At 42.9% G+C, this 12201-nt stretch overlaps 1 protein-coding gene across 2 annotated transcripts in view; it reads left to right on the forward strand.

Moving 5' to 3' along the window:
• ARID1A (AT-rich interaction domain 1A) overlaps positions 1-12201 on the forward strand; it is a 90403-nt gene that overhangs the window by 35558 nt on the left and 42644 nt on the right. For both annotated transcript variants that reach the window (XM_027864824.1, XM_027864825.1), the window contains exons 2-4: positions 6335-6547; positions 8221-8667; positions 9532-9648. In XM_027864824.1, coding sequence (XP_027720625.1) covers positions 6335-6547; positions 8221-8667; positions 9532-9648 — 777 coding nt within the window. The remainder of the gene's footprint in view (positions 1-6334; positions 6548-8220; positions 8668-9531; positions 9649-12201) is intronic.

Below are 12201 nucleotides of genomic sequence, written 5' to 3' on the forward strand. Positions count from 1 at the left end.
TGTGTGTGTGTGTGTGTGTGTGTGTGTGTGTGTGTGTGTGTGTGTGTGTGTGTTCGTTCACACATATATAACAGTCTAGCATTTCCAGAGCTTCTTTTCCCTCTCTTCAACCTCTCATTCTCCTGGCTTAACCTGTGAGTTCTAAGGTAGATCATCTTTTGTGTAGCTCATTCCAAACCCTCCATTTAAAAACTCCAGTCTGGTGGCACATTTATTTAGCTCATGTTTACAGATCTTTATCTGCAGCGCCCCTGTGAGGTTGGCATTAGCCCTCAGGTCAAAGATGAGCAATCTGAGGCCTGATGGGGTCAGGGGCTTTGCCCAGAGCCACACAAGAACTTTTTTGAGTTGAGTCTCCTCAGTTCAAGTCCAGTGTTCTTTCCACTATCATAATAAGAATAATAATAACAGTTGACATTCCTACAACCACCTTAAGGTTTGCAAAGCACTTTACATAATTATCCCATTTGATCCTTACAATGCTGTGAAGGGTTACAGATGTTGTCAACATTTGACAGATGAGGAAACTGATCAGTTACTTGACTGGCCCACAGTCACACAGCTAGGGAGTTTGAGTTAGTATTCAGGACCAAATTTTTCTGACTTCCCAAGTCCAGCATGCCACTTAGTTCATAGCCCATGCTGACTTTCTGAATTCACTTTTCTAGCCTTTTGTAATTAATATTAGATTAATACTAGAACTGGATTTGATTCAGTACACATTTATTAAGTAGCAAAGACAAAAGACAAACTCATCCCTGCCCTCAAAAAGATTACATTTCACTGGAGGGTTGTCATACTTTTCGTGACAGTATTTCCATAAGCCAGTCTGATCTAGAGGGGCTTCCCACTTTGGTGTTCTTGGGCTGTTTTCTCAGAGCTCAAACTCGCCATACCAGCTCTTAACCTACAAGCAATCTGTCTTGGATATTTTTCCACAAGTTAGATCTCAGAAAGGGCAAGTTCAGGAGGCATCCTTGTCTTTGATGCCCCTAAACTGGCAGGCTTTGATTCCCTACATTTGGCAAGCAGTTCTTAATGTACCTGGTGATCTGGAGGGAGATAAGCGGGAGACCAACATTGGGAGCTTTCTTATGGCTCCATTCCTTTCTTTATGAATGCCTGAGAATGTGTCGCAGGGGGCCCTGGACTTCCCTGATCAAGGGGGCAGCGCTTTCCTCTCATTATGTCTCTCTGTGGCAGAGTCTTTGCTTTTGAAGTGTAATCACAGTAATCTACTCCTGTGGTTTCCCATTGAAAGGATTTCCTCTATGTCAGTCCCAGAGTCGAATCTCCAGCTCTTTGCTGCTCTGGCTTGGTGTTTCCCTTCCTGTCCCCTGACTCTTCCTTTCGTGCCTGCGGGCAATCGGCACTTCCTCCTGTCTTTTTTTCTGTCTGTACTTGGAATCGTCCTAGTCTATAATGGCTAGTTCCAAAGCTGACTAGTGAGGATTTGGGGGTCCTTGTCACTTAGTGGAGACCAAACCTTAGACTTGGAATTGGAATACTTGGCTTTTATCCTTTCTTTAATGTGTTGCCTCTGGACAAGTCACAATTCTCAGCCTAATTTTCTTCGTCTATAAAATAGAGATGATCATTCGTGTACTATTGTTTAAGCTAGTTTATTCTCAAATTCTGAGCCAGGTTTGTTTCTCTTTTTCTTAGCTAGATAAGGTTAGGGTTGACAAGACCAGGGTAACTGTGTTTTAATTTAATCTATCTTAGCTTCTAAGGTTATATGTTCCATTGATATAAACTCTTCTGATTAAAAGTGTTCTTTGAGAAGGAAAGAGAAATCTTTGACCTATTCAAGGAACAAAATAAGAGTTTCTTGTAGTCACATGTCATTCAAAGATCTCCCAAAGTGTAGGGGTAAGGATGCTAGAGATGGAAAACTTGATTGATTTTTCCTTTCCCACAAGATGCTATAATCCTTTGGTAAAGAAGTACAGATCACCTAAAGCCTACAAAGGAGCTGTTGGTGGGGTGGAAAGAGCTCTCTCTGTGTTAGCTGACTTTGTAATTGTGTCACTGCCCAACTTGGAGAACTCTTGTTCCCTGCTCTGTAAAGTGAGGTAGTTGGCATAGGCCATCCCCAAGGTGTCTTCTAACTTTAACATTGTATTCCAAGGTCTCTTTCAACTCTATTCTTCTGTAATTTTTACAAGTTCAAGAGTTACTGATAGGCCTTCAGAAAAGTGTTTCTACCTAAGCAGTGGGTTGGGGAAGGGACACAGGTGCCCTCTGAAGACCTCACAGTGTCAGACATCTGGGTTCTCCTTCCAGCTGATGGACCAGCTTCTCGCCTAGATTTGCCTCAATTCTTTGTTTTCTGTATTCCTCTCTTCTCTCTTTCTGGCGTTTAGGCCCTTCCTTCTACCCTCCCAAATGCCCATTGGTTGTTTTGGTAACTGCATTTGGATGGAAGTGAGAGGAAGGCAGATCTTGGCCTCTCAGCTAAGGAAGGAGTTCCTAACAATGAGGGTATCCCCAAATGGAATGGCCTTTCTCATTGAGGTCATGAATTCACTATTGTAAGAGCCCTTCAGCCAACTTCCATTTCATCACTGGCTGGAAATGTTATAAGAGGGGAGATTCCTGTATGAAATGACCCAGTGTCCTCCTCACCTCAGAGAGTCAATTTTGTCTTTAGTGTGTAGCCTGACTGCCCCTACTTTACTTATCACAATCAACTATGCTGTTTTTGTAACCACAGTTTGGGTGCCTGATAGTGGCCTAGCCTGTGCTAGGTAAAGAAATTACATGAGGCATATTTCTAACTTCGCAGTGCTTACACTCAGTTTTTCCCTATTCGTTTCCATTAATTTGGCTTTAAACTCTAAAATATGTAGTGCCAACCACCAGTGCAATGTAGTACAATTCAGAGAAGGGAAGAAAGCTCGGTGTGCTCCGGAATGGCTGGAGAACGCTTGACTGAGGGGAGCAGCTACTTAAGTTGGACATCCTGGGACAGAGGTTAATAAAAGTATGCACAGAAGCAAAGAGCTGGGAAAGGATGTGGGGAGCCATCAGGTTCATGTTGCAGTAGTTATTTTCACTTAACATATACTTAATAATGCCTATTATGGACCAGGACTGGGTGGTACAATAATGGAAAGTGGCATAGTCTGTAACCCCAGAAGTCTTGTAATCTAATAGGCAAATAAGTATGATAAAAAATAGAACTGACCAAGGGCAAAGGAAATCCGGGCTAAGTGTTGCAGAAAAACTGGAAGAAGAAGAAATCTTTTCATCTGAATGGGGGCTAGAAGAGAAGGTCTAGATGAGAAGAGGAGTGCATTCTGGGCATGAGGATAGGCTACCAAGAGCAGGCCAGGATTGGGGAATGGCTGGAATGGAGAGTTTGTGGAAATAAGGCTGGAGAAGAGTGTTAGAACCTGATTGTGCTCAGGCTCTCAAATCTGAGACACAGGTGCTTGTCCTGGATCTGATTGGCCACAAAGGGAATGACCACAGAACTGTGCAATGATCTGTTTTACTTTCAAGTTTTTATAATTCTAGTGGGAAATAAGATTGGATGGAACAGATGAGAGCTTGTCGTGAAGGGCCTTGAGAGTAAGGCTGACCAGTTTGGAACTGGTAGGTGATCAGAGGATTTTTTATCTTGAACTTACCTCAGTGATTATCTAGTCCAACTCCCTCAATGATAGCTGAGGAAGTTGAAGATCCAGAAAGGGATGTGAGAGTCTTGTGCATTATCTATCTCAGGCCCAACCCTAGCTTTTTAAAATAGTTGTGTGGTGGTAGGCATTGGAGAGCCATTGGGGCTCTTGAGCCGGAGAATGATGGAAGCTATGGCACAATCAAAGCCTGAAAGAATGCTGGGAGTGGGAGGGACTTCTGGGCTTGTCTAGTCATTCTAGTGATTAGAGAACTGGAGTTGAACGAAGTGGCGTGGCTCAGCCATGGCAAATAATTGAGAGCAGAAGACATGAAAACTTGGCTCTCTTGACTCGTAGGCTCTTACTGTTTTTAATGTTGGAGGTGTTTCCAAAGTGGAAAGTGGCTTAGAGGATTACTCTTGTTCAGTCACATCAGTCCTGTTTCTAAAGGGACCTCCCTGGGCTTTTCTAACCTCATGGGAGTTTCCAGGATGCCTACAATGGACTGACTTTAGAGACTAGCTTGGGAGGCAGCCAAGCAGTGCAGTGGAGACACTGCCTTAGACACTCAGTAGCTGTATGGACAAGTCACTCCCTTTCTCAACCTTATTTTCCCCATCAAGAAAATGGGGATAATAACAGCCCCTCCCTCACAGGTCTTTTGTGAGAATCAAATGAGATGAAATATAATGCATTTTGCAAATGCTTAAAGCGCTATACAAATGCTAGCTCTTCCACTTAATGGTGTATGCTTGCCCAAGTCCTTATGGCTACCCATCTGCAGGCAAGGATTGAAGTAAGGGCTGGCTGGACTGTAATACATGGCAGTATAAACCCTGAATGTTTATAGAAAGGGGATGGTGACAAATTGGGTCCATTGCCAGGTGTGTCTGGGGGAAACCACATACAATTTATTACTTGCAAGTCCAATTGTTATTAAACCTAAATAGTCCCAAAAGGATATGTGTAGCCCTGAAATTAAGATTGGAAATAACTATTGGAGCTTCTGGCACACGGGCAGGACTTTGGTGGGAATTGTTTAGTTGGGAAAAGCACTGCTTTAACACCATTGGTGTAACAGTTGCTCAGTAGTTGTGATTTGGGAGATGGTCTTCCCCCAGGTCTGTTGTATATTAGAAGCTTCAAAAGTGACAAGAAAGCAAGGCTTTGCTGAGATCTTTCTTTTCTTTATCTGTCCAAGCATCAGCTCCTTTTTGCTGTCTTTTGTCCCCCTTCGTTCCCTCCTTACTCCCAACCCTTTAAAAAAATACCTTTTTCCTCCTCTGTGATAAATCACTTAGCTAATATTCTGTAAAAGCCTGTATGAATAGAAATTACTTGAAATGTTGAATTTCCCAGCACCATTTTTAGAGTTCATGACTTTTCGTCTATTAGTAGCATAGGCATAATTCTGTAATCTTAGTGCTGGAAGAGACTTTAGAACGTGGAATGTTTGAATTGAAGGAAAAATGAAGGATGGAGAGTCTAGCTCACCCAGTACTCATGTACAGATGAGGAAACTGAGGCCTGGAGAGGCACATGAAAAATCCTGCCTGCCACTTTTTTTTTCCTTCCCCATTGCCCTAGGGCTTATGTTAAATTGTGCTGTTTATACATACATACATATATGTATATACACACATATATACACATACACACACATATGTCATTGGGCCTAGACTTGTTGGTCTACAAGGGCAAAACTTTTAACATGCTAGAAGAAACTTCACTTTAAAATATCAATATATTTTTAGTGTATTGTAAAGTGTCATGGCCCTTGGCCCCAAAGTCCTACTGTAGGAGGATAGAACATATTTTTAGAATTTTTGTAAGTTACCGCAGGTTTAGTTGAGGTGCCAAGGCATGCCAAGATGCTGAAACTGGTCATTTGTTCCTGCTACCTGAGAAAGAACTTAAAACAAAGACATGTTTGTATGTAAACACCTGGACAAATGAACTTGGTGGGGGGGAGATGTCATCAAGATCCATCATTATTGTGGGCTGTCTTTTTTTTTTTCTTTCTTAAAATTTGACCCCAAACCCCTCAAATACTTGGATATGAAATGAAGCTATATTAATGTAGGGTTTGGATTGAGAATTTAGAGTCAAATTCAAAGTTATGGCTCCCTCAGTAACCGTAACTGGGCCATGTTGCTCATTTGGAAGGAGGCATAAATTTAACTGCCTGTACTGTAGTGAAGACAGGCTACAGATGTGCATGGGGGGGGTGGATATTGCAACTACTGAAGGAATGGAAGCATTTGGACACTCACATACTTGAATCCTCAGCTACAGTATCGTAGGCTTAGTGTTGGATACCTTAAGCAAAGTGGCTGACTGCCTGGTCTGCCCAGACTTTGCTTATTAAAGAAATACAACCCTCTTGCTCAACTGAGGAAATCATGGTTCTCATTTTCTGCTCTAGTATAGCTGTGTAAATTGTTCCACATTTTTCCTGTTGGACTTTTTTTTTTGTCTTGAGCCTAGAAAGGAAAGGATGTTAAAAGCTGGATTGACTTGGAAGGTCCATGCAGCCACCTTCTCAGAATTAGCAGGCACTCAGGAAGGCACACAGGCTCTTTAGGGCCTCTTAGCGTGTCATCCTGGACCAATGTGGCCTTATGTATTGGGTTGGTGGTTGTATATTAACATTAGCTACATCTTTTAAATGTTCAAGGTTATTAATAATACAATACTTTTTACTTTTACAGCCATCCAGTCCAATGGATCAGATGGGCAAGATGAGACCTCAGCCATATGGTGGCAGTAACCCATACTCACAGCAGCAGGGACCTCCATCAGGACCACAGCAAGGACATGGATACCCAGGACAGCCATATGGATCCCAGACTCCTCAGCGGTACCCCATGACCATGCAAGGCCGGGCGCAGAGTACAATGGGCAGCCTCTCTTATGCACAGCAGGTAGTTACGGACTTGGTTATCTTCATCTCCATTCCTATGGAGGAGAATATTGTACAATCATGGAAGTGAGCCATGGAGTTCCATGGCTACCTATACTGTACCTACTTAACAGGAGTTTAGGGCAAATACCTCACTTCATTGGAGCACAATATTACTGAGACCAAGAAAGTGCTTATATTTGTCACATCCATGTTGGCCAGTCAGCTTTGGGCCAAGTAATCACCTTGGTCTGTGGACACACTGGGCCTTTAACATGCCTCATTTCCAAGCGAGTGTGTGCGTATGTGTGTGTGTGTGTGTGTGTGTGTGTGTGATAAAGGGAGATATGTAAAAGGGTGAGGACGGCAATAATAGATCCAGCATAGGGGAAAGCAACTCTAAATGTACATCCTATCCTTTGAGGGATATTTGGAATGGGGATGGGTAAGATGGTATAGTTTAAAAAAAAAAAAGAAAGAAAGAAAGAAGACAGACAAGATTTAGAGTCACTACTTAACTTTGAATCCTAGTTCTGTTAGCTATGTGAACTTGAATAAGTGACTTATCTGGGCCTCATTTTCCTCACTTTTCAAATCAGGTGGGCTGGATTGGATTATTTCTAAGGTCTTTCTCTACTCTGAATCCTATAATCCTATGACTGAAGGCTATTCTATTCTACTAAAATAATCAGGAACATTTGTTCTCCATGATAGAACAGTACATTTTAGAAGGGGGACAGTTAAGTAAGAGGGAAGATTGAGAAGGGAGGTAATGTCCGTTAACAAAATTAGAACCGTATAATTGAAACATCCAAAAAGTCATCATGTAAAAGAGAGGTTACATTTATTCTACTTAGCCCCAAAGAGCGGAATTAGGACCAGTGGGTCCTATCCACATAAAGAATTTCCAAGTAGAGCAATCTGAAAATGGAATGGGCTATTTCTGGAGGTCGTGGTCATAGTTTTAGAGCTGGAAGGGTTGTCTCAGAGGTCATCTGGGGCTACCCCTTCCTTTGATGAATGGTGGAAGTGACGGCCAGAGAGGTTGTGCGTATACTGCCCAATGGTGTGATTAAACTGAGGTCCTCCGATTCCACATCCTGCACTCAGTGCCACATTGCCTGCAGACAGTGAGGAATCCCCTCAGTGAGGGGTTCACAGAGAGACTGGTTGACCCTTTATCAGGGTTGTAGAGGACGTAGGGGTTTCGTAGGAAGACAGAGACCTTTGAGGTCATCGAGAGCAGCCTCCTTATCTGACGGGGAAGATGGTCTTCTTGACCTTCAGAGCAATTCTGCGCCTCCCATTCCTTCCACCTGTGGGATTCTGGGCAGTGCTTGGACGGGCTCTTTCTAGTCTTTTCACTCATTATGGTGACTTGAGAGAGGGTGCGGCAAAGCTTTGGATTGCTTTGTCCACTTTATAAAGGAGAAAACGAAGGTATTTCTGAGCTCTACACTAAGTACACTAAGCTAGTGGCTGGGTCAGCATTCTTCATCCCTGACTTTTCAGTCTGTTAAATCAGGGTATGAGGTTGCTTCCTATACATGTAAAAATTGGGCTCTTCATTCTTTAAAATCAGTTGAATACTTGTTGAACCTGACTTGCCGTAAACAAGTGGTTTAAAGTAGGTTTGTTATTCAAAATAACTGCTCCTGAGCTCTAAGCTAAAATTCATCTCCTCTTTTTGTACAGATTCCTCCTTATGGTCAGCAAGGTCCCAGCGGGTATGGCCAGCAGGGCCAGAGTCCATATTACAACCAGCAAAGTCCTCATCCACAGCAGCCGCCCTATTCCCAGGCCCCACCATCTCAGACTCCTCATGCCCAGCCTTCCTATCCACAGCAGCCTCAGTCCCAGCCACCACAGCTCCAGGCATCCCAGCCTCCTTATTCTCAGCAGCCATCCCAGCCTTCTCATCAGCAGTCCCCATCTCCATACCCCCAGCAGCAGTCGACAGCACAACAGCACCCCCAAAGCCAGCCCCCCTACTCCCAACAGCAGGCACAGTCACCCTACCAGCAGCAGCCACCTCAGCAGACAGCCTCTGCAGCTCTCTCTCAGCAGTCTGCATACCCTCAGTCCCAGGCACAGCAGCCACAGCAAACTGCCTATTCCCAGCAGCGCTTCCCTCCTCCCCAGGTAAGACCTTCCTCCTCCTCCTCCTCCTCCTCCTCACCTGAGCACCATGTGACAGCTGCCTGCTTGAGCTCGGATGTGCACTTAAAAACCAATTAAACTCTGGGTAAACATGCTAACTGGATTGATTAGACGAAAAGAAGCATAACCTTCTTAACTGTATAAAGACCTATAGCTCTGGTGAAGAAACAAAATTGCACGGACAGGTGAGAAATAAAAAGTAATGAGGCTGATTAAAAAAAAACCCACAACATACCAGGACTTTCACCTTCAAATGAGTTGTCCCTTTAGTCATGCTTCCCTTGAAAAAGTGTATACCTATGGCAGTGATGCAGCTGTTGCTTCTGGACCTCTCTTGGGGATTGCCTTCGGAGCCCACGACATATTCTTTTCAATATCTTCAGTATAACAAAAACCTCATCCTTTGAGGATGGATTTGATTTTTATTTTCTTTCTCCTCCTCCCTTCCCCTCGCCCCTTCTTCCCTTCCTCTCCCCACCCCCCATGTTTGTTAAAATCAATCTTAGTCATTGCCATACTTGGCCTAGGTTGCCAGGCTGTGGCGTTTGGCCCCAAAGAATAATCCCTATATTTTGTGCCTAGGTGGTGATAAATAATAATACCATTAAAAGGAATCTCGCACCCCATTATTGATATTTTTGCTTTGAAAGCCACAGCTTAGTTCTCTGCCTTGTCTGATGCCATCTGTGGCATCAAGGTAATTCTTCCATCCCTGTGGGCTCCCCAACCTCACCCCAGGTGAGAGAGACTTTACTGCCCATTGTCTCTTCTCCCAGAGAGTGTCTCAGGTTGATATGAACCATTTCAAAGTCTCATAGCCTATTTCTTTTGGCCTTCATGTTTCAGGAATTATCTCAAGACTCATTTGGGTCTCAGGCATCCTCAGCCCCTTCAATGGCTTCCAGTAAAGGAGGGCAAGAAGATATGAACCTGAGTCTTCAGTCAAGACCCTCTAGCTTGCCAGTAAGTAACCCCATATCTAAGGAGAGGTATAGAGATAGACAAGAGGAAGTCTCTTGAAGGCAGTCTGGGAGGAAGCTGGAAATGCTCTTTTTTTCTGGATCGGGAATCCAGGAGTACGTGAACTTTTGTGGTGATGGTGACTTTCAGTTAAGTGAAGGAATGGAGAATGCTTTGAGAATTTAGGTGAGACTGGGCTCTGTGTGTGTGTGTGTGTGTGTGTGTGTGTGTATGTATGTGCGCGTGCACACAGATGTGTTCAGGCTCAAGTAATGATACACTGGAAATGGGCCTTTTCCCATTCACCATTTTCTTTCCCAGTTGAGAGAAGTTCCAGTTTTCTTGCCCACATTGATTGCGATCTTTACTTCAGCCTGCAGCTAAGGGGCAGAATCAAAGTTTTGTCCAGAATTCATTGTCATCTTGATCATGATTGGATATAAAAATGCTCTCTCCTTGCCCAGTTTATATGCCTGCTTTAATAAGGTGCTGTATACATAGTTGGAGCTTAATTTATGCATGTTGATGAGCAAATGTATATAGTCTCATGAGGATATTTATCATGACAGTCTTTTCAAAAAGGTTGTCCCATGTACCTCAAAACTTAAATTGAGTAGTATCTCATGGATCCTTGCTCTGTCATCTTGCTTGGTGAAGATGAAGAGATGCCATTTGGCGAGCGGATAGTGAGTCTAAATGAGAGTGGTGCACATCAGACCACACATCATCCTGTTTCCTTTAAGAAATATCTTTTCCCTCCTATTCCCCAGCTCTGTACATGTGTGCTAGTGTAGAAATGTTTGAATTTCAACTTGGTTCAGGATCCTGCAAGTAACTTGGATGTCTGTCTTGAGCTTCTAGCCTTTTTTGAGTAGTAAGTAACCCTTTTGAGTCCTCATTCCTTCAGTCTTTCTGGCTTCCCTTATACCTATTGTATTCAGGTTAAGAAATACCCTCTAACTCAGGGGTTCTTAACCAGGAGTACATGAATTTGGTTTAAAAAATTTTGATAAATATATTTCAACATAATTGAATTTCTCTGTAATCTTACATATCTATCTAGTTATCTGTCTGTTTATATAGCATTTAAAGTCACTATTATTCTGAAAAGGGCTTCATAGGTTTCACCACACTGCTAAAGGGTCCCATAATACACACAAAAAAGGTTACAAGCCCCTGCTCTCACTCCTTTTCGACTGAGATAGAATTCTCTGGTATGTAGAACCTTCCCCATTTGGGTTTGTTGCAATAGCAACTGATGAACTTAATTTTACTGTCTAGCCGCTCAAGTCCTTTCCTAAGTTATGAGATCCTCTTGCTTAGTCAGGAGACTCCTTTCTATGTAGACATTAAGCTGTTGGAGAAAAACATTTTGTTTTTGAGACTGGCTACTACTGATAAAGACTAAAGTCAGGCCAGGGAAAATTCCATGGGATGTATTGGAAATATTCACTTGTCTCTCTCAGATGGAGCTAGAATCAATTCCTCATTGGCTTTTGATTTTTTTTTTTCTTTTTCTTTCTTTCTTACTTTTTTTTTTTGGGTAGGCAGTTGAGGTTAAGTGGGTTGCCCCAGGTCCCACAGCTAGTAAGTGTTAAGTGTCTGAGGCTGGATTTGAACTCAGGTCCTCCTGACTTCAAGGCCGGAGCTCTCTCATTGGCTTTTAAGAGATCGTTGTGGCTGGTGACTTAGGATGCCTTAATTTATTCCACCATTTCAGAGTTTGTGTTTCCTATGTCTTCACCGGCCCTTTCTGTAGGCCCCATCGGCATCATCCATAGTGCCTTGTATATTGTAGATGCATGAACAGTGTTAAGAGTTTTGTGATTGAAATCCATTTTTATTCCATAAAGTGTGGCATTGTGGTTTTATGGTAGTGGATCTGGTGGGTATCTGACCAAGGCAAAGAATCTTTCAAAGAGACTTGCTGAAAAGCAGTTTGACTCTAGATGTGAATGTCTCAAGCCATGGAACCAGTTTAATGGAATTTTTATCTTCAACAGCCAAATAATCCATAGGACATGTGTGTATAAAAAGGAACCTAGTGAAGGCCTCCTAGATCTTGGTTCCTTTAGTACTTTATCCCAGCCTTACTTCCTTATCTCATTGACACATGAGGAAAACAGAGTGGTAACATTCTTCTGACTATTCTGGAATTTTGTTAGATTGCCTTGATAAGTGGGCCAGAGAGGCACCACCTTAGTATAGTGGAGATAGGGCTCTGCACTATGGATCAGTAGGGAACCTGGATCTGGGTTGACTACTTGCCACTCTTAGATCCTCCATCTCCTTCTTTGGATGATGAGTGATATATAAAGCAGACAACTATTCAGATACAGATTGGATTAGATGGCCTGAGAGTCTGTATGAGATTGCCAAGGTCTCATCCAGCTCTGAAATCTTGATGTGTCTCTCAAGTGAATGTCTAAGAGATAGAAGTAAAAGAAGATTGGAAGTCAGGTGCTGGGGAGTCAACCCTCAATTGCAATTCCTTTTTCACTTAAGTTTCAAAACTGTTCAACTCTACATCTAAGAGTGCTTTCCAGATAAGTGACC

This window comes from Vombatus ursinus, unplaced genomic scaffold (assembly GCF_900497805.2).
Source record: "Vombatus ursinus unplaced genomic scaffold, bare-nosed wombat genome assembly UNPS02014777.1, whole genome shotgun sequence".
In the NCBI taxonomy this organism is placed as follows: Eukaryota; Metazoa; Chordata; class Mammalia; order Diprotodontia; family Vombatidae; genus Vombatus; species Vombatus ursinus.